This window comes from Podarcis tiliguerta (assembly GCF_965153285.1).
Source record: "Podarcis tiliguerta genome assembly, chromosome: Z".
NCBI classification, from domain to species: domain Eukaryota; kingdom Metazoa; phylum Chordata; class Lepidosauria; order Squamata; family Lacertidae; genus Podarcis; species Podarcis tiliguerta.
Genome location: NC_139553.1, coordinates 20,271,913 through 20,295,067, shown reverse-complemented (window position 1 = coordinate 20,295,067; position 23,155 = coordinate 20,271,913). Strand labels below are relative to the sequence as shown.

The 23,155-nt window shown below is 44.3% G+C and overlaps 1 protein-coding gene and 1 long non-coding RNA gene across 3 annotated transcripts in view; one reads left to right on the top strand and one right to left on the bottom strand.

The window, feature by feature from the left end:
* The window catches only part of LOC310669768, a 571,559-nt gene that overhangs the window by 129,415 nt on the left and 418,989 nt on the right, over positions 1-23,155 (bottom strand). The gene's annotated exons all lie outside the window — the stretch shown is intronic.
* OPHN1 (oligophrenin 1) overlaps positions 1-23,155 on the top strand; it is a 117,590-nt gene that overhangs the window by 85,696 nt on the left and 8,739 nt on the right. For both annotated transcript variants that reach the window (XM_083423577.1, XM_083423578.1), the window contains 4 exons: positions 305-464; positions 6,270-6,417; positions 14,111-14,425; positions 22,697-22,823. In XM_083423577.1, coding sequence (XP_083279703.1) covers positions 305-464; positions 6,270-6,417; positions 14,111-14,425; positions 22,697-22,823 — 750 coding nt within the window. The remainder of the gene's footprint in view (positions 1-304; positions 465-6,269; positions 6,418-14,110; positions 14,426-22,696; positions 22,824-23,155) is intronic.

Below are 23,155 nucleotides of genomic sequence, written 5' to 3'. Positions count from 1 at the left end.
GGACGGCAAACTCTGTATCCGCCGCAGGTGGCAAAAGCCCTAGCTGATCTGGCTGCAGTACCCTGCCCCAGTTGCATCTTCCGAACCAGGCCCAAGGGCAGCCCCACATAGAGCACATCACAGCAGTCCAGCTTTGAGGTTACTAATACACAACATATAGTGGTCAAGCTCTCCCTGTCCACCAACAGCTGTAGTTGGGGAACCAAGCCTTGCGGTTCATGGAATTTCAGCTCCAGAATCCCCGATCAGATGCTCCTCTGATTTCCACCCTAATTTTCTTGCTTTCTTTCTCCTCTCCTGACAGCGTGTGTGAACACAGCCGGGAGAACCTGATGTCTCCGTCTAACATGGGGGTCATATTTGGCCCCACACTCATGCGAGCCCAGGAGGACACCGTCGCTGCGATGATGAACATCAAGTTTCAGAACATTGTGGTGGAGATCCTCATTGAGCATTTCCACAAGGTAAGGTAGAGTCAACAGTACACCGATTTCTTACTCTCCCCTGCCCCCCCCAGCAAAGAGCCTTACTTGAGTTAGGATTGAGGTGCTTATCCCTTGCAAAGGGATTTTACAAGGGCTAGGTTGCTTTTCATCAAGGATGATTAAGGCTGCAGCCCTGCCCTGTGGATTTCAACGGACTTGCTTTCGAGTAGACAGGCATGGAGATTGCGCTACATACCCATGGTGGTGGTGGGAGGGAAAGAGTGGCAATTTAAGTCTGTTCTGCTGCCATATATTTTCTAAACAATTATGCATAGGAAGAAACCAGCTAAATAGAGCTTTTAATGTGCTTCACGTTACACAATGAATGTTTATTTCGTGGAAGGCGTGTGGGTGCATTTGTGTGTGAGAAAGTAAATAAAAGCCAAGCACAAAGTCCTGAACTTTCCAGAAGGAAGGGTTTGTGGTCAATTGGGTAGAGAAATTTTAATTTTCATGCTTCCTAAAGGAAGCATTATTTCTCGTTTGTGGAAGATGCATATTCATCATTTGAGAACTGAGTAAACAGCAGAGATCTGGTGGTGAAATACTGCAGTGGAAGATTTCCCAGGTGGGCCACACTTGGATGTTCTGCCTAGCAAGTCTAATGATGGGGATTAGCGGAGATAAAGAGGGTTCCAGTTGCTGTAAACCGCAGGAGGAGGGGAGCGATCTTTTGTGCTCGAATCCTGCTTACTGGCTTCCCACTGGGGCACAGAGCACAGGATGTTGGACTAGATGGGCCATTGCACCTGATCCAGCTGGCTCTTCTTATGTTCTCGTGGGATTCCATTACCTGACCCCACATTAGCAAAGCAATAAAGCAGTGTAATATCTGACCGACGGAGCCTTCTCTATAATGCTTCAGGAGATTACCACCAGCACCACAGCTTTTTTTATTGACCTGGAAAAGTGGCCTTTAATTAAAAATCCAGGTTAAAAAAATCGAACTCCCTCCCTCCACCCTCCAAAAAAGGATAAACATTTTTTTTAAAGCCCTGTTTAAAATTGAATCTTCATGCCTGACATCTTAGACCTGCACTTAAGCTCTCCGGAAACATCTCACAAGCCAGGAAGCCAACAGCTGGTCGCTGCTCCATTTCCCTTTCTGGTGCTGGGAGTCCTTCTTGAAAGAAACTGAAGCAAAGGAGACTGGAGGCAAATAGGGGGGGATTGGAAACAAAACTATGGTTTGGAGAGACTTCTGGTGCATTTTGAATTTTATTTAAAAATTTAGAGAGTTCCAAATCCTTGATTTCAAAATGCCAGATGTTGAATCATAAACTAGAGAGCTTCTTGAAGCCACTCCAAGTCTTCTTCCCCAGTCTAGATTCAGTAAATGCAAAGTCTAGAACACAACCTGGCCCTCTTAAGTAATTGGTTCCACTGTCAAATTGCTCTAACCACCAATAAATTTCTCCTTTCCTCTACCTGTTCCTGTGCTGTGTAGTGGTTAGAGTGTCCCTGGGGGAAACCAGGGTTCAAATGCCCACTCGGACATGAAGCTCACAGGGTGTGACCTTGGGCCAGGCACAGCCTCTTAGTTTAACCTACCTCACAGGGTCATTGTGGGGATTAACTGGGGGGGGGGGTAACCATGTATGCCACCTTGAACTCCTTAGACTAAAAGGTGAGATATAAATACTATAAATGAATAAATTTCTTAGCCCTCAAAGTTTTAACCACTTTTTCAAGCCACCTCCCCAAACCTTCTCTTAAGAGATTCTGGCCAGCAGTGGGAGGTGAGGGGAACCATATAAAACGAGCCCTTTTTCTAATCTCTGGAATGGTGTCTTTTAATTAAAAGTAAGATGTCTTCTTTCCTGGCCTTTAATTTCTGCAGCGATAAGGTTAAGCTAGTAATGTTTTATTAGGTTTGAATCTTAAAATGGGTTGGTTGGGTGGGTGTGGAGTGGAGTGGAAATGTTTCCGTACGCACATAGGCAAACACTTCAAATGAGTTTTCAAGCAGGCATGATATATTATTTATGTGGTGAATTGTGAAGTCTCAAAGGACAGCGGAATTGTTCACTGGGTTGGTGTGTTGTAATTACTGCTTTGACAGCTTTAAACTTGAGTGCTACAGCTAAATTAAAAACTTGATCCCCCTGGAAACAAGTCTTGGCATTACACAAACCCTGCTCTGCAAACTTGAAAGATTAGGTCAATACCACCTGCGCATATGAAAAAAATTAATGTGCTTTTTACTGCCTCATTACATAGTGTGAAGCTAGCTGGGGGTAGGAACAGCTTCTTGGAGAGGTTTGTGATTGTGGCTTTTAAATTGAGAGCTATAGTGCTCCGAAATATGGTGTGCTCACTGCAGAGAATATACAAGCATGAATTGAGAACTGCATAATTCTATAAACTTCGGCCATGTCTCCTCATACTTGTCTTTTCTCTCAACTAAAAAGTCACAAAGCTGCAGCCTTTTTTTCATGGGGGGGGGGTGGAAGAGGGGGAGGCAGGAGGAATGGTGATCCCAAATGAGCTCCCCTAATCCTCTAGCAAGGTGAGGAAGTATTCCAGTCCGGCAAAAAGTTTCTTTTTCTTGATCATGTAATGTAAAGAGAGGTGCTCTTTTTTGCAGAAGAGTTTGAAAACACTAAGCCAGTAGTTTTCGAACTGTGTTAAAGCCACAGTCCCCTGCTTTGGATGCAACAGGAAACTCTACCTTAAAAAAGGCCGGGGCTGAAGCGCCAAGCCTATTATTACTTGTTAAGCCTGAGGATCAGGACAGAAGCTCAGGGCCTGCACGCTCTCTGCTTGTAAAGAGGCTTTGACACTGTGCAGTAAACCAGGGTACCTCGTTTCAGCCGTAGCGGGAAAGTGTGGTTGAAAGAGAGCAAGATGAAAGTGCTGTTGAGGGAAAGGAAGGAGAGGCATGCAGAATGAACGCCCAATGAACTAGCCATGATTTATTAAGTCGTTGCATTTGAACCAACCTTTTGTCCATTGATGCCAATCTTCTGGTAATGCGGCATAATAAAGAAGTAACTAATTGCATTGGAGGAGGCATTTCTCATCAGAAAGGCAAAGCAGTGAGAGAGAAAGCTATTAAGCAGTACTCCCCTCCATTGACTTCATGAGGCCAGCCTCACCGGGCCTCCTCGCCTCAACTGGCACCGGGGGGGGGGGGGGCAGCCATTCCCTCAGGCTGCCTCAGTGGCAGAAACGGGAAGCAGGAGGCTCACTCTTGTCAGGTTTACTGAGAGACCAGCTCTTTCTGGCATCTCCTGGCCCTCAGCTGTGTTAGCTGGGCATTCTAGAAAAAACTGTTCAAGGACTGGATTATTTTCCTCTTCCCTCCCTTTTCCCTTGCAAGTTGTGGTTTTTGTTTTATATTCTAAGCCTGTGGGGACAGTTTATCCTTGTTTTAACAAATTGCACTTAGAACACCCTGGGAGACTTTTTGGCTGAAGAATGGGGTGCAAGTGAGAAATAAATATGCCGGGGGGGGGGAGCACTTCATACAACAGTGTTTGTAATGTTGCAGGTCATTTTGAAGTCAACATGCACAGCCTTGCTGGCAGACCTCTTGGTGTGTAAGAACCAAGGATAAGGCACTATGAAAGCCCTGCTCTGCTATCTTAATTTCTGTTAATTGCAACTGCTTTTCAGCCATTTTCTCTTGAGTGGCAGTAGGGGTTTGCCACAAATCCCCAAATTTGTTTGGCATCCAGGCCGGGAGAACATTTGGCTATTCCTGTTTCCTAAGCTGTAGAAAATGCTGTTGCCATGCAGCCAATGGGCTTCAGAGTCCACTAGAGCTGCTTTATTCTGTGGGGGAAAGGACAGAAGATCTTAACCTGATGTTTTGGACTACAACTCCCATCCTGATGTTGGAAGTTATGGCCCCAAATATCCTGGGGGCACCAGGTTGAGCAAGACTGATCTCAAGGAACGTGGACCACATTCTCAGAATGCTTCCCTTCCCTAGGTATTCTGAAAGCAGACGCCTGGAGATGATGCCCAGCTGCCACCAGCCATAGAACGTATTTTATGTTAGCTGGGAGAGACAAATTGGATGGAAGCTGCAGAGCAGCTAGTTCTATGTCAGCAGCTTGTGTGTACCCATTGCAGCCTGGAAAACTATAAAAAATGAGGTCCCCTTAGTGCTATAGAATGGGGGCACCCAGTTTCTTTATGGCTCAGATGCTGGTCTTTACAACAAAGCCCCAATGCTTATGGTCTGTTGGCACTACTAAATACTTTGGCAGACCTTTGTGCTCCATGGGGTTGAGGCAGGAGGGGTGTCAAGGGATGGTGTTATATTACTTTGGCACCTCTTCCTGTGGTAGTGTGGCAATCACATTAAAACAAATAAGGCAAACCAAGGTTGGGTTGCAAGTATTTGCTTCACTGTAATTTTCCTCCCATTATTTGGTATATCTAAAGCATCTCTGGAAACAGGACAGGTGGCAATCGAAAGTGAACTTTTTAATTCGCTCCAAATGAATGAGAGGGTAGTGACCAAACAAGGGTCCTAACCAGTGGCTACCAAGGTGGGTGGTGAGATAGCCTAGTGGGATGCTAAGAGGCAAGGAGGTGGTGGAGGCAGACTCACGCTGGGGGTGTAAATGGCCTGCTATCTTACTTAGTGGGTTGGGCAAACTCCTATTCAGAATATTGCTTGTCATAGGGTAGGGGGCACTGGGGTTGAGTTTATGGAACTGAAAAGGAATGCATTTCGAGAAATGCAGTAGGAAATGTATTTTGAGTTATGGAAGGTACGAGCTTAATAATCTCAAAAAGGGAAATCAACGGTGCGTTACACACGCTGAATGAATCTTGGAGGAGGAAAATGTAAATTAGCTACTACATGCGAAAATTGGCGTAGGCCAAATTAAGATGAACTACAACTAAACTACTGCAGAATTGAGCAATTTTTTCACCAGCCTCCTGCTGCATCTGTGGTCACTTTTGTTGATCCTTTGCCTCCTGTTGGCACAATGTAAATTACTGTGTGTGCAGACAAGGAAGATTCATGTCTGTGACTGGCCAACACATTTTCAAGAGGCTCCCCATTAACTGGCGGATGTTAAGAATTAGTTATTGCTAGCTTTAGCAGAATGCAGGCTACTAGTCCTTCTGTTTTGTGTTTTGTTTTGTTTTATTTATTTTTTTATCGCATCACATTTATATCCTACCTTGTTTCTCCAAGGAGCTCAAGGTGTCTTGCATCTTTCTCCCTCTCCTCAGTGGCAGTGACTGGCCCAGTGGGCTTCCTGGCTGAGTGGAGATTCAAACTCGGGTCTCCCAGGTCCTAGTCTAAACCTGACACCACACTGTGTTTCTTCCTCAGTATCCCATGACTGTGCTCAGGGGTCCAGCTGTAGTCACTGGGTGGCTTGAACCCACTGCCCACAAGAGGAAAGGATATAGGGAGACCTTTGCTGCAGGACTTCATTGAGCTTCTGGCTTGCTAAATAGAGTACAGCTGCGTCCTACAGCGGGTTCATGTCCAAAAGTGGTGGTGGTAGATGCAGGACACAGAGTAATGAAAGCTGGAATAGGAGAGAGACATAGTTTAAATTTCTGGAAGATGTAATCTCTTAGAAGATGCTGAGCCTGTGCTGGTCATGCTCATGATACTGTATAGAATTATTTGGATGTATCACTATATATTTTTTGTTCTGTTTCGAAGAACGTTCTTCAAGTAAAGTTCTGAACAATGCTCATGGGTCCTGGCAATGTTTTATTCCAAAAGGAGTCAGTTTTTTATGCATCCAGTTGCTTAAAGCTGCATAATATTAATATCTGCTATATTCCTGCCTCCCCCCTCAGATATATTCCGGCCCCCCTGAGGACAATGCTGCACCCCCAGTGCCTCCTCCCCGGGTAGCCACTCGACGGCACAAACCCATCACCATCTCCAAGCGCCCTCTGCGGGAGAGGCCCGTCTTCTTTGGAGGCTCCGTGGAAGACAGTGATGGTGAGTGGGGCTGATCCTGGTAACGGCTTCCTCAGTCTCCATCCTTTCATGTGGGGCTGCATTGGAGCTCTGTGTGTGCACCCAGCTCACTTGTTCATTTTGTTCAGAGAGCAACAGCAGCTGCCGCTTCACAAGGGTAAAAAACCCCCACACTATTTGCTGTAAAAAAAATTGCATGCATGATGAGGACACATCCCATAATACTCTGAATCAGGAAGCATTATCCCCACACAGACTATAGCTGCCCCCCATATATACCTTTGATGGAGTGCCCTTAAAAATCTCCTTGGGGCCCACCAAGGCCTCAAATACCTGCAAATATCTTTTGTGGTTTTGTTTTAACTTGCTAGTGGTTTTCTATCATTTTTTAAAAGAAAAAACGATCTCCAATGGGTTTAGCCTATTAGTCTATTAACTACTAGAAATTCCTTCTCTGAAACATAAGAACCTGAGAAGAGGCTGCTGGATCAGACCATTGGCCCATCTAGTCTAGCATCCTGTTCTCGCAGTGGCCAATCAGATGCCCCCTGGGAAAAGGATTTTGGCACAAAAGCACACTCCCCTTCTGACATTTCCAGCAGCTGGGATTCAGATGCGTTGCTGCTTCTGGCTGTGGAGGCAGATCATAGACATCATGGTTAGTAGCCATTTATTGCCCTCTCTTTTCCTCCCTGGATTTCTATAATCCTCTTTTATAGCCATCCAAGTTGATGGCCATCATTGGCTCCTTTGGGAGTGAGTAACTGTTGCAGACTAGTTGGACGCAGAGAGGATTGGGGAGAGAAGCAGCTGGGGACCCTCCAAAGGAAGAAGGCTCAGAGTTGGGGGATTGGTGGTGTGACGATGATGAGTGGTCAGGTGGAGAAGAGCAAGAAGACTGGGAGGAGTCCTTAGCTGAAGAGGTAGCGGGGCTTAGTGAGCCGAGAGAGTCTGTGGCAGAAATAGGAGAGGAAGGAAGCCAAGAGGCAGAGATGAGCCTGGCTGCTGAAGAGGCATGGGCATCTCCTCCTCCTACTGCAACAAGCTCCCCTCCCCACTGGTCTCCCAGAACCAGGAGAGGCATGAAGAGAGCAGAGACACAGTCTCTGCTTCATGGGGGCAAGACCTACTGAAGAACAGTTGCTGTGCTGATCCTGTTTTTGCTCATAAAGAGTTAGCTCCAACTTGGCTGGTGTGATTTACTGCTGGCTTGCTCCTGACAGTAACATAGTTTAACTGTGCTCCATGGAGAAGGGCTTTATTTTAGCTGTCCTGAATCTTCCAGCATTCAGTTTCTTCGGATGTCCATGAGTTTGCGTTGTGAGAAGAGGGGAACTTTTCTCTACAAACTTCCATCATGCTGCCTCTTACTTGCCTTTTCTCTAAAATGAAAAGCCCCAAGTGCTGCAAACTTTATTCATAGGGGAGTCACTTCATCCCATTGATCATTTCAGCTGCCCTTTTCTAAATCAACATCAGGCTTGATCCCCTTAAGTCAATCCCAGCAACGCTTTGCATCCTGGCTGGGAAAACACTGGGAGGTGCCTCTTCCTTGCATCTTGCTGATTCCGAGCTCTCGGTTAAGTGTGCTTTGTCCAAGAATCAGTGGCTTTGCAGATCCAGAGGTACAAAGTGATTCCATTCAGTAAATGGGTCCAAAGTGCCATGATGGCTTGTTAACAAGCACTGCGACTTTGTGCCACTGCGTGCGTCATGCAGAAACGATGGCTGGTGCTTCTGCTAAATCACTGATCAGTTTGCCACCCGGAGGGCAAACCACTGTGAGAGCCTAATTGGTCGGCAACCCAGGGAGATTCAGAGCAATAGAATGAGTCATAGCCTGAAAAAGCACCAGTGGCCGCCCTCTTGTCACAGATGAATGTGCACTTTGGGTCCCCCCTCCCACTTTTTTACATCAAATGATAGGTTTTGGAGGATCTTGGCAAGGCCTTATCTCCCCACCAGAGTACTCCTATTATCTGCCAATTTTGCAAAGTGTATTGGTGGGGACGGATAAGGCGAGCTCATCTTTTCTTCCCCCTTTTCTGAATTTTGTTTTTAACTTCGGTGCGCCATCGTGCCTGTTAAGGGAGCACTGGTTAATTCTTCTCCTTGTTATGTATTCAGTTGATCACCCCACCCTTCCTCCCAGAAGGGGAGCACAGTCCAGCAAAACATCAACAGCAGCAATAAATGCATTTTAAAAACAGTTGCAGACATTCCAAAAAAAAATCACGTTTCATCAAGCCAGCAAGCACCTCCAGGGTTTGCCAGGACACTGGTGTAGCCTGCTGACCTCTGTCCCACACGGGTGGGTGCTGCATATTTCAGGGTTGTTGTAAAATATCATCGGCTGATCCCTTTTAGAACAAGGAGTCCCCATAACCTGCTGTCACCAAGCCCAAGAACATGCACATGAAATGACTGCATATTCTTACCCTTCTTTGGCCCTACCTCCCTTTTATGGTCCCTGCCCCCTCTGTTCCCTTTTCCCTATCTTTTTTCCCCAGACTGGAATTCTCTCGGGACAGGGACCTTGCCCTCTGATATATTATGGAGTGCTTTGTGTAGGATCCAGGAGAGGTAAAAGAAAGTCCTCCCTCAAGCAGCATGGAGTTGGAACTATGGAACTCGCTGCCACAGGAGGCAGTGATGGCCACCAACTTGGATGGCTTTAAAAGAGGATTGGGCAAATTCATGGAGGAGGAGAGGACTGTTGATGGCTACTAGCCACAATGGCTATTCTGTGCCCTCCACAGTTTTTGCATGGACCTTTCTGCTTTCCCTTATCATTTCATAGCCAAGTGTGATTCATGTGCACTGTCGTTTTCACTAATCAGAAGTCAGCCCCGAACCCAGCCATGGTTTGCAAACCTAACCATGGTTACAAAGTGTGGGTTAACACTGATTTTTTGGTTAACTGAAACACCACTGAACATGAAATGTTGGTTGCTATACTTGGTCCCAAAACTGCATTATACTGGGTCAGGACATTGGCCCATGTTGTTCAGTATTTTTTTTACGATGACTGCAGCAATGGCTCTCCAGGACTTCAGGCAGGAGACTCCCCCAGCCCTACCTGGGAATGCCAGTGGGGATTGAACCTTAGAACCTTCTACTTGCAAGTCAGATGCTCTTCCATTGAGCGGTGGCAGGCCATGGGTGGTGATGGCTACTCAAGCATGACATCTTAGCCTTCAATCACAGAGTCCTGTGAATGTGGCAACAAAACTCCATTTGAGTTTTGCCATATGGTAAGAGGGACCCAGCAGAAGGACCAATGTGGATGTTTGTGGAAACAACATCTCTCTCAAATAATAAAATAAAAATTTAATGGTACAATGGCAGTGTTGCACCACATAGCTGAAGGCCAAGAACTAAAACGAGTAGGCAAAAATTATGTTATTGGAAAGGTTGATGAAGCACTTGGAGAATTCATTATTGCAGTTACTCGCTATTTGACTGTGTATTAACAAAAGGCTCTTATTAGTCACACAGTCAACAAAATTCTCATGGACTTCAGGTAGAGGAATAAAATCTTGCACATAGAAACCTATCTTTATGGAGAAGCTTTCTGGTTGAACGCTCTTTTATGATAACACTGGCTTTCCGCACGTAGGAATTTTTGCAAGCAGTTTGAAGTTATTTAGTCCAGGAAGGACTGTCCCGTGCAGTTTTGCTGAAGGAGTACATCTATTCCTTCATTGTCCAGCTTCCTATCCTATCTCCATGTAGTAATGACCGAGCATATGTATATTTATATATTTTCTTTTCCTATGAAAAGCCAAAGCTGTGATAAGCACATAAGAAAGGCCTGCTGGATCAGACCAATAACCCGGTGGCCAACCAAGAGAAACCCACAAGCAAGACGTGAGCACAAGAGCCCTCTCTCCTGCTGCTGCTGCTGCTGCTGCTGCTGCTGCTGCTGCTGCTTCCAGCAACTGCTGTTCAGAAGCATTGCTACCTCCAACCATGGAGGCAGAGCATAGCCCCCATCATGGCTAGTAGCCATCGATAGCCCTTTCCTCTGTGAATTTATCCAGTCCCCTTTTAAAGCCATTTAGCTTGGTTGCCATTGCTACCTCTTGTGGGAGTGAGTTTTCCATACCCCTGTGGGAGTGAGTTCCATACTTTAACTATGCGCTGCATGCAGACATACTTCTTTCTTCTCTGCCCCTGAACCTTCCCACATTCGGCTTTGTTGGATGCCCACGAGTTCCAGTGTGATATAACCATGGCCCAAACTACATAGAATTGTGCAGCTGTCACTTAACTTGCATCTCCTCCAGTGTTTCCCTAGTAACATTTAGCTAAAGATTATATGTTACATGATGTCTTGAAACTCCAGTTCCCAAACTCGCTGCTCCCATTTCATAGACTGCTGGTTGCATTTTTGCTAAGCATTACCAGGGACACACTGTATGTAGCAGGCCAGAATGTGGTGACAGCCATTAATTCCTCCTGAAATGCAATCTCTGAGCCATGGTGAAGGCACCAAGTTTTATTCCCATGGAGCACACTTCATAAATAACTGAAGATTCTCAGCTGCGTAACTGAGAAATGATCTCCACATTGGAGAAAATCAGGCCCAACCAGGCTGAAACTTAATGCCACCTGTGAATTAAGGAGAAGAATCACATTGAAGGCTAGCAATAGTGCTAGGAGCTTCTACGTGGAACGTTATAAGAACAGCCTGTCCCATCTAGTCCAACATCCTGTTCTCACAGGGGCCAACCAAGTGCCTGTGGGAAACCTGCAAACAGCATTCAAGCACATGACAAACTCCCCTCTAATTTCCAGCAACTGGGATTCAGAAGCACTGACTACAGAGGCAGAGCATAGTCATCGTAGCTAATAGCAATTAATAACTTTCTCCTTCTCCACAAATTTGCCCAGTCCACTTTTTAAAGCCATCTAGGTTGGTGGCCACCACTGCTTCTCTGTGGGAGCCAGTTCCATAGGAACACCATACATTATTCTTCCTGAGCCTTCCAACATTCAGCTTTATGAGATCTCCACAAGATCTTGTGTTATGGTGGGGAGAGGGGCTTTTCCTTAACCACTTTCCCCACCCCATGCATTATTGTATGAACTTTTGTCATGTCGCTTCTTAGTCATCTTTTCTCTAAAAGAAAAAGTCCCCGATGCTGTAACATTTCCTCTTAGGGGGTTGCTCCACCCCCTTGTTCACCCCCCCCTTGTCACTGTGAGCTTGACTTTCTGGACTCAGTTGAGAACGCACGGCCGTGATTTCTGCCAGATGTTTTCTGCAACTTGGAAATGGCATGTGTCTATCTCTTAAGCTTGTTGGTAGGTAGGACAACTTTTCTTCATCATGCGATGCACTCAAGACCCATGTGCTGCTGGGCCTTTATTTTGGTTTATAAAGCCCTAAACCACTCAGGAACTACATTATGTCAGAGACCCCCTTCCCTTTGATCTCTACCTCTGGTCCCTGTGCTCAGTTGATAATACCTCACTGTCTGTCCCATGTGGTCAATAGAGAGGCCTTCAGGACGCTTAGACTATCCTATGTAACAAACGAAAGCTCACTCTTGTGGCGGAGGGGCTGTGATTCTTTAAGATCATGGTGTTGGAGCTGCCCTGTTATGCAATCTTTTGGGGAAGTGGTCTTCCTCGTGGTAGGGGTCATTACCAGTCACCTAGCTCATATGAACCCTTCCTTAGCTGTGCTCTTCATCAGAAGGGATAATAACCAAAGTATCCCATGTAAACAGCTGCCACCCTTGATTTTGGCTGCAGAACTTGAGGATGACTGAAAAGGGGTCTCTCCTCCTACAAAAGATGGGTGACATAGCAAAATGTGGGACATAGCGTTGTCCATCCATTGGATGCAGCACAAGCGCACTGTAGAAGGCAAAATGAAAGGGAGACAGATTTGATAAATCGTGTGGCTTCCTTTCGTTGTGGGAAATCTCCCATGCCACCAAGTCGTTTCTCCAGGTAGGACTTTGCAAATAAACAGAGACCAAAATCTATAAAGCAAAATGTCCCAGGAGAATAATATTTTATTTCCTCCTAATCCTCCCAAGGTATTTGTGCGGGGGGGGGGGGGGGGAGAGAAGAGATGCGCATGGACTGTATCAAGATCATATATAGTTTTCCTGATCACTTTAGACAAATAACTTTATATTTTGCTTCATAAAGAGCCTGCACAGTTATTACACATTATAAACTGCCCAGAGTGGCTGGGGAAACTTAGCCAGATGTGTGGGGTATAAATAATAAAATTATTATTATTACATTATGCCTATACCTTTATCAGAGATTACCTTCTTAACTTACTACTTAAGGAGACACTTTTCCATTAACTCGACAGTAGTCTCAACCACTTATTCCATCTTACAGATGCCAGGTCACATGAACATTGGGCATTCCATACATCAGCCCTAGTCTTACTCAGACATAGACAGTGTTTCTTCACACTTTTATCACTATGTAAATGGTACAGCTATTCCTCCGAGAATTCCAGCCCATCAGATATTGGAAGTGTATGAAATACATTGTTCTATATTCATCTATGTAAAATTAAAGGAAATCATTTTTTTTAAAAAAACCTTTTTTTAAGGATTCTGTCAGCAGTATTCTAGAGCTCTGTCTCCTTGGTGATTTTTTTTTTTAAAAAGGTTTTAAAGATTTTTTGAAGGGGGAAGGCCAAGAAATAATACCCTTTCACTATTCCAAGCCCATCTCACAACAGAACTAGCAATATAGGCAATAAAAACAGACGCTTCCAATTCTAAGCTTTCAGTACCTATTGAAAAAAATTAAAAAATTGCTCAGTAGCACCTTAGAGACCAACTAAGTTTGTTGTGGGTATAAGCTTTCGTGTGCATGCACACTTCATCAGATTGCATGCATACTTCTTCTGGGTCACAGCATTCCTAGCAAAACATAACGTGTGATAAAATAAATAATGCAGAAAAGGGACCCAAATGGATTTCTTGAAGGCCGAAGCTTGTTTACACATCATCGGAACACAAAGTTCCAAGACAATGTTCTCTGTTACACTTTGTTCTTGCCCGTATGAATTTCTGGTAGAATCAGTTAAATGAGTTTAGCATTCTAATTAAGATACATAATATATATTTGCCTTTCGCCTGTTGTGGAATTTATTGCTCTTGTATTGTAATCCCAAAAAACAACAGACACACAATGTGAATAGAGCACAGTGACACTCAACATAGGAAGCTACCCTATACTGAGTCAGGCCATTGGGTGCACCTCAGTCAGTGTTGTTTACACTGACTGGCAGCAGCACCTTTGGGTTTCAGTTGGTGGTGGGATGTGTCTCTCCCAGCCTACCTTGGCGATGCCACTTGGGACGCAACCTGTGGCCTTTTGCATTTGAAGCAGGTGCTCTGCCACTGGGCTACAGTTCATCCACTAAAAATAAAGTAATAGTCCAGTCTTCATGGTTCTGAGTCAAGGGCTGATTTGCATGTCAGACCAATGGGCCCATCCAGCTCAACGTTGTCTACACTGACTGGCAGCAGCTATCCAGGATTTATGCCCTACCTAGCAATGCCATTGGGGTTGAAACCTGGGAGCTTCTGCTTGCAAGGCAGATGCTCTTCCACTGAGCTATGACCGCTCCCTCAAGAAATCACATGCCAATACATTGCTTTTGTCTGTCAAAACAAATCTTTTAAACAAGTTGAATAAATGTGGTTATTGTTTGGGTCCCCTTTAGCAGAGGATGGCTGCTTCCACACCCCCAACGGCACAATGCTTCCTGGCTGCACAGAGGCCCCCAGGCCACTCCAGCGCAGCAGACTGCCGTTGCAGAGGCCAGGGGAGGCTGATACCAGGAGGCCCAGCGCAGAAAGCCGGTCGGAGCAGTGTGCAGATGTGGATGTGGGGAGACTGGTCTCCAGGCTCCAGGACAGTGGGCAGAAGCTCCCCAGCAAAGCGGCGAATGGCGTCATGCCTGTGACGGAGTCCCTGAAGGCCTCCACACTGCATGCTAAGAGGCCTGCTCCCAGACTTGGGCCAGGCTGCAAGGAAGGTGAGTTCACCTGTTCTTTGTCACCTGTCATCTTCTTCCACTGCAGAAGTGAATGTACCTGCCTGATGTCAATAGGAAGGCAGTTCCAGAGCATAGATGCTTACACACACACACACACACACGCACAAAATTATTTCTTACAAATTTGGAACAGGTATTATGTGGCACCTATAGCAGTGCCAATTCCAGTTGAAGTGCTCAAGTGGGCATGCTTGAGGTAAGGCAAACTGGCAGGTAGACTGGTCCCACATTGCTTTGCATCCTAATAGTAACACCTTAAACTTGGCATGGTTGCAAATGGGCAACCAGTGCGGGTCTCTGAGCAGAGGTGCTATAGGCTGATAGGGTCTCACTCCTGCCAACAATTGTGCTGCAGCATTTTGCACTAACTGCAGCTTCTGGATCAGGCGCAAGGGCAGACTCGCGCAAAGCGCTTTTGTTCCAGTGGTATACTCCAGAGTTTAGGGCGAGGAAACAAGCTGGGGGATGGCTTGAATGCAAGTGGAGGAAAGCTCTGAATGAATGCAACCAAACACTGGTAAGGGCTCATTATCAAGCCTAACTAGTGTCAGTGAAGACAGTGAAAAAGGCATCCTTTGCTGCCTGCATTGCATCCTCATCATGTCAACTGGCAGAGCTTTTCTGGGTTGTACGGGGCCCTTTACAGGCAGGCCCAAAGGAGGTGATAGAACCAATGGTAGCTTGCTATGATTTGTTTGCGAATTACTTGTATCCACCAAGACCTTGACTCTGCTGTTATAGCAGATGACTCTCATGGGGTGTCTAGAGCACAGTCTAGTCCTGTTGTGTTGGATGACTCTCAGTTAGTAAGGCTCGAGGATGTGGAAAAGGTTCTTTGATCAGTCAGTGTGACCACTTGCGCTCTAGACCCTTGAGCCTCTTGGCTGATAAAAACCAGCAGGGAGAGGACAGCTGTCTGGGCCAGGGAGGTGATCAGTTTCTCTTTATGAGAAGGGGTGGTCCCTGTCTGTTTGAAGGAGGCAAAACCACTCCTTAAGAAACCTTCCCCGGATTCGGAAAACCTAACTAACTACCAGCCAGTTGCTAATTTCCCTTTCCTGAGCAAGTTTCTGGAGCGAGTGGTCGCAGATCAGATCCAGGCACTTTTGGAAGAAACTTATTCTCAGGACTGCAATACCTCAAGGACCGCCTCTTTCCATATGAACCTACCTGGACCCTGAGATCATCTTCTGAGACCCTCCTTCGTGTGCCTCCTCCTTGAGAGGTCCGGAGGGTGACAACACGAGAACGGGCCTTCTCTGCAGTGGCTCCCTGTCTGAGGAATGCTCTCCCCAGGGAAGTTTGCCTGGTGCCTTCATTATACACCTTTAGGTGCCAGGCAAAACGTTCCTTTTTAACCAGGCCTTTGGTTGCTTTGATTGACACCCTATGCCCTTTTAAAATGTGGGGGTTTTTCTGGGGGCGGGATTATTGGGTTGTTTTATTTTGATTATGTGTTTTGTGGCTTTATATTTTGATTTTATTCTGTGAACCGTCCTGAGACCTCTGGGTATAGGGTGGTATATAAATTCAATAAATAATAATAATAATAATAATAATAATGATGATGATGATGTTGTGCAGAACTTGCTAACCAAGCTTTTGGGGTTGACCCAAGTTGCAGCTGCAGATGTTTGTAAACATCCTGGAGGTGGCTAGACTTAATGGCAATCTCCTGTTATGGACCTTTACAGGACCTTTTTCCTCCCTGGAGCAGAATTGCAGAAAGTGTTGAGGGCACAATGTCAGTGGCATTTTTAAAAAGAAAAAAAAAGGCCACAGTTTGTTGCTTGGCTTGCACCCCAGGCTACCAGAGTGAGAGATGAGTGGCCCTGAAATACGTTCCTCTTTCCAAGTAACTTTTATTATTTATTCCTGCTTTTTCTGACTATTGCAATCTGTACACAGCAAAGGAACTTTTGCTATGTTTCCTCTTTACCTCTTGTTGCTGGCTTTGCATATTTTATTGTGTTAAAATTAATAAAAATGGGTTACATGCCACCCTACTCTCTGAGTTATGAAGATTCCAGGAGTCCCAGGTGCTTTCTCAGAGTTTCCTTGGAATGTGGGTTAGCGGAAACAGTGATGGATATGCAGTTTTATTTACACATATTTGCAACCTGAGCCCAAGATGGAATGGCTCTCAGCATTAACACCCCAACAGATCTTTCCTCTCCATTAGTCGCAGCTTTGGATCCAGCATGGAGCAAGCAGGTCTATGTTTCTCCAGCTTAGCTCACATAAACTATGCTGGCTTTTGTTCTCTCCTACCTGACAGCTGGTGTGTGTGTGTGTGTTTGTGTGTGTGTGCACGCGTGTGTGCATGTAGGAAAGGCTCATCCATTAGCCTAAAGGGCACCATCCGTTAGTCGTAGCTCTTGCAGCCCAGCTCATCCTTTTGGGATGCTGAACATAGTGCTTAACTACCTGGCTAGAACTGTTGACCAGACAACGGTGCTGGTTTGGTGACCTTGCTCTCATACCCTTCACAGATACAGGAACCCAAGGATTATAAGGAACTCAGGGGATAATGCCCCCCAACATCAAATGGAATTAAACTGTTGTAGTAAGTTGCTTGAGGAGCATGTTCTGCAGTTGCAGCTTGACGGGTCATGCTGTTTATCATCTCTTACTGAATTCACATGGAATCTAAGTCCCTTCCATCCAGTTTCCGCATTAAGCTAATATTTATTTTAAAATAGGAGAAGTGCAATTGTGTTCTGTTTTGCATTAGTCCAAGAGGTGCAAATTAGATTAAAAATACAGGCGAAATGAAATGATCTCCTTAGTTGCAAGGTCTGTGAGATTTTGTGTTACAGGTAATTCACAACTCAACATAATTGCACTGTTATAATTATGTTATGTTAATGACACTATGTGTTTTTTTAAAAAAACTGGTTAGATCCCACATCACCTTTGTGTTGCCTTACATGGTGGGGGATTGTGCAAGTGTATTTTTTTTCTGGTAAAAGAAAGAGTTCTCAATGGAGACATGATTATTAGCATTTTCCGTTTCAAGTGGAACAGTGCTTAATAACTTGCACCATATATTTTATTGGTATGTCTTCCTGAGTGGTATACTGAATCCTGATAGCTCCTTCCTTGCAGGGTTTAAAAGACACCTGCCAGGGGTTCTTCAGCTGTGATTTCTGCATTGCAGGGGGTTGCAGTGGATGACCCTGGGGGGTCCATTTCAACTCTACATTCCTATTATTCTGTGATACAGTGTGATTTTTCTTTTGATGGAAGGTTAAGAAGCAGGATTGTGGCCTGTAGATTACATGTTCTTGCTTGTTAAGAACTGCAGAGGAGCCAAACCACTGTCCCACTATGAAATTTCTCTCTCAAAAGTTCCCAGGTGACATTTTGAGCTGGGACTCCCTTTGACATACGAAGCCTCACTCACAGTCTTCTTAACTTTACTCAGTATTTCTCAAACCTGTGCTGGAAATTCAGCACACTGGTTTCCATTTCATCCTTTTATTTCAAAAAAATTAAATTGAGTTTTCCCCCCAAGTAAACAAAAATTAAATGGTAACAAGCAAGATGTATAGGATAGGACTTAACTATGAATTTAGTTCATAGGGGGGAAAAGAGGAAATCCAAACAATCATGAAGGAAGTATCTTAACAGCAATATGGAAAGCCAACAAAGATACATTTTAAGCTAGAGTTCAAAAATCGTTTAGGTATAATTCTAGAACGCGAGTGGGACTGATCCCTGTTGTCCAAAACATATTTAAGAAATGGAGACCAAGTAACTGAGAAGGTTGTTTTAGATATACAGGATGTAAATGCATCAATGAATAACAAGCAGCTGCCATTCTTTGCTTCAAAGTATTATTATAGCATAGAAGTAAAGCAGTCTCAAAAGTAAACAATTGTGATCATAGTTCAGCTTTCCTGATCTTTGCCCTCACTTAAAATTGACCAGGCAAATAAAGTTTCAGTTAGTTTTGCTTATTCATCTGCTTAATGGTTTTCTACCAATTTACAGCATCCAGACCTCCTGAACTTGTAAAGCAGGATGTGATGAATATGGTTCATTTGGGGTTTATTTAACTGAAATCTATTTTTTTGTTTACAAATCTCAGCTTTGAAAAGTCTTGCAAGTTCCAAATCCGGAAGTGAATTATTCAACATCTGCCTTTTCGGTTCTTGTGCTAGTGACAACACCTTAGATTATATACCTGTTTAAAATTTCAAAATGTTCTTCTTGCATTGGATAAATTTTTAATTTCTCTTCTGGTGCAGGTCTCATGCCCTCACCCTTCAGAATGGTGGTCAGGAGTAGCTAGGGGTTCTTTAATTTGTTTTGGCAATGTGGAAGCTCTTGGATAACCGCAGCTCCCCTGACTCTGCTGGGGCATAAAAGAGGCAGTGAGATATTTAAAACCCTCAGCACACACTGCCTCTGAGCTGTTGGTGGCAGAAGGGAGAGCGGGGAAGATAATTTTAGGCAATCTGCATGCACTGATTTTTCTAATATGCTTAAGGTGTAGAACTATGTGTTTTTAAACAACACACCAACAAAAACCACCACTTTTGGGCTGCAGTTGCGCACAGTGCTAATCCAGTGTTTAGTGAAAAGGTGAAGAACCTGTAGCCCTACATTAAAAAAAATAATTTTAAAAATACACTTGCCACTTTCCAGTCCTCAGGTATGATCTTATGAACAAGTCATATGTTTTTCTTAGAAGATTACCAGTTTCACAGAACTCTCAGGTTGATGCCATTTGTCCCCAGAGATTTGTCAGTTTTTAATCTGTCAACAAGGTTTAAAAATTCCGTCTCTTGTCATCACTGTTGGCATCAGTTCCTCAGACTCCCTTCCTGTGAAATTTTGTTCAGGTGCAGGAATGGCCCCTACATCTTCCACACAGAAGACAGATGCAAAGATTGCTTCTGTGCAATCTCCTTTGAGATGTAGCAGCCTGGAGATGGTCACTGTTATAAACTGATGTCATCTTTAAACCTTGAAGATTGATGTTGTACCTATTCTCAATCCAGACAGACTGAAGGATGACTTAAAAGTTTGGGGCCATTCTTCTTGCTAGTCAAACCAATCATATTTAGCATTATCTTGCTGCATTGCTCTCTCCGGGTCACACATGGATTTAGATGAAATCATAATCAGTTTTTTTCATCTTTCATTTGTTTTGCTTACAAAAGCACATCAGAAGAGTCTGCTGGATCAGGCCAGCAGCCCATTTAGCCCAGGATCCCATTCTCACAGTGGCTAAACAGTTAGTTGCCTGTGGGGAAACCAGCAAGCAGGACCCAAAAGCAAGAGCAACACTGTCCCCTCCAGCTGTGGAGGCAGAGGATAGCCATCCTGGCCATTGCTAGCCCTCTCCTCCTCCATGAATTTGCCTAATCCTCTTTTAAAGCCATCTAAGTTGTTGGCCATCACGGCCTCCCATGGAAGCGAGTTCCATAGTTTAACTTTGCTCTGCATGCACTGCATGTCATTTCTTTTATGTGTCCTGCATCCTCCAAACTTCAGCTTCATTGGATGTCTATGAGTTCTAGTCTTATGAGAGAGGGAAATAAACTTTCCCCTCTCCACTTTCTCCAGCCCATGCATAACTTCATAAACTTCTATATCATCTCGCCTCTTCCTCACCTTTTATCCAAACTAAAAAGCCCCAAACGATGCAGCCTTTCTTCCTAGGGGAGTCTCTCCACCCCCTTGATCGTTCTGGTTGCACCTTTTCCGAACCTTTTCCAACTCTACAATTTCCTTTTTGAGGTGAGGTGACCCGAACAATGTAGAGTACTCCAAATGCGGCCACACCATAGATGTTGTATAATGGCATTAGGATAATGCACCAGTTAATAACATCGAGCCCTCATGATGGGGTGAGCTGTAACTCAAGCCAAATAAATGTTTAATTTCCATTTCTGTAACCGTTCATGAGATTCCTGCATTGCAAGAGTTTGAACTAGACAAGCCTTTGAGTCCCTTCCAGTGCTACAGTTCTGTGATTCTCTGTGTTTTGGGACCATTTTATGACATCCTTTTGTGTAAGAAATGATGTTTTGTTCGTAAACGAATACCAGTTCACGCTGCATCATAAACTAGGCATGGGATCTTGTCTCTTTTCAAGCTTGAGGATAAACCGCTTCAAGTGTCCGTTTAAGATGTCCCCTTTTGAAGTCTTCCCTTGTTTGTTGAGTCGCCTGTCAGCTGATGTGAGCCTTGTGAGCCTTGTGAGGTTTGAAGTCCGATTAATCCAATTGAACTTCCATTAAATGTGCAACAGCTTCATAGATATTAGAAAAGCCCAGTTGTTGTTTTTCAAAATGTTGCTGTGCTTAGTGAAGACAATGATTTATTAACCTACTTTAACTTTAGATCTGCCAGTTGGAACAAGGGATGGTCAGTAGACATCGATAATGAAACAAACTAGTTTTTCATAGAATTGTAGAGTTGGGAGGGATGCTAAGAGTCATCTAGTCCAAACAGTGCAGGAATCACAGCTAAAGAATCTTCAACAGAAGAGCATCCAACCTCTGCTTAAAAACCGCCACTGGGGAGTCTACCACCTTCTGAGGGAGTTTGTTCCACAGCTGAACAGCTCTTACCATAACAAAATACTTTCTGATGACCTTCATTATTGTAGTATGAATTCATTGGTACTGATCCTCCCCTCTGGAGCAGCAGAAAACAAGTTGGCTCCATGGGACAACCCTTCAGATATTTGAAAGTGGCTCTCGTATCTCCTCTCAGTCTCCTCTCAGTCTCCTCTTCTCCAGGCTAAACATACCCAAGTCCTTCAACTGTCCCTCATCAGGCTTGGATTCCAGACCCTTGATCATCTTGGACGCCCTCCTCTGCACACCTTCCAGCTTGTCAATATCTTTCTTAAATTGTAATGCCCAGAACAGACCCCACGTGGAGTCTGACAAAGGAAGAATAGAGGAATGCAACACTTCCATTGATCTAGGCTTTTTAATCAAGATGTACAGTGGTACTTTGGTTTTCAAACAGCTTAGTTCTTGAACGTTTTGGCTCTCGAACGCCACAAACCCGGAAGTGACTGTTCCAGTTTGCAAGCTATTTTTGGAAGCCGAATGTCCAACAGGGCTTCCACAGCTTCTGATTGGCTGTGGGAGCTTTTGACAGCCAATCAGAAGCCTAATGTTTCCTAATGTTTTGGAAGTCGAACGGACTTCCGGAATGGTTTCCGTTCGACTTCGAAGGTACGACTGTACTTTGTGCCAGAGTTTTTCTCATAAGGAGGGTGGAGAAGGGGAAGCATTTTCAACAGGATTGTGATGGCATGTAGCCAGTAATTACAAAGAAAGATATTGCATGCCAAATGTTGCAGACTTCATTATGGTTCTTGGCCATCTATGAGTGGGACAATTTGTACAAAACAACACAATAGTTTATAACAGGATTCTGTAATGGTGTTATGCTTTTTTGTTTCCTAATTAGAAACTTGCTCAGGTTATTGAAATGAATGCAGACTTGTCCATTATGTAGAGCAGAGCTTTCCATTTTTTTCATGTTGGTGACACACTTTTTAGGCATGCATCATTTTGCAACACAGTAGTTCAGTTTTGCATCATTTGTGACACAATCATTCAGTTTTCCTAGCAAACCGGAGGTTAAGCTAGCCCCTTTCCAGCCCTGGGAAAAGCGTGGGGAGCGTTTGCATGACACACCTACACACTGCAGCCGCCACACTAGTGATACACAGTTTGGAAAGCTCTGGTGAAGAGGCTTAAATGAACCAGTCCATACTTTGAATCTGTACTGTGTTTTGCATTTCCATTCCTAGGACTATTGCCACATCCCAGCTTGGAAACTTGGATGATTCAGCTAAACTCTACAGTAACTTCATTTGTTAATTAATTAATTAATTAATTAATTGACTTCATGAAATTTATATACAGCTTGATTGTAGAAAACCAGAAAGAAAGAAAGAAAGAAAGAAAGAAAGAAAGAAAGAAAGAAAGAAGCAGTGAGGTTATTAGTAAAAGCAAAACATTTAAAAAAAATTAACTAGTAATAAACTAAAAACACATCCATCTTCTAAATATCTGGATAGGCTTGTCTGAACAAGAATGCTTTTAGCAGATGCCAAAAAATAGTACATCGAAGGCTCTTGTCTGATATCAGTAGGCAGGGAGTTCTGAAGTGTGGGTGCCTCCACACTAAAAGATTGATTTCTTACAAATGTAGATTGAGCATCATTATTCCCTTTCATGATTAACAGTGCTTTGTTACTTTCCCACTCAGGTGAATACGAAGGCTTTGCTAAAGCACGATCACCTGGAGAGAAGCCAGTGATAACACGTCCTCCAGTGAGACCCCCGGACCCTCCATGCAAAGCCCCGGCGGCTCATAAGGCAGAGGCTGCCTCTGTGTGAGTAGCAAAGCAAGACACATTGAAGGAGATAAATGGCCTGGCAGGATGCTCCAGAAGGCATAGGGGGAGACCCAATGAGGTTGCCCCAAAAGATGGGCTAATCTGTGGAGGGTGAACAGGGATTTATTTTTTATTAATTTTTAGGAATAACAAATCAAAAGTATCAGGATATCCTCAGAAACCTTCCTGGTATAAACCTCAGGCTTCCTTTCTTCCTTACTGGTGTACAGTTGCATCATATTTGCAGTTTCAACCACATATGGTTGAGGGCCGGCTTTTTGAAATTGTGCAAGTTGGTTCTTCTTGGGGTTACCTGGAGCATAAAGGGC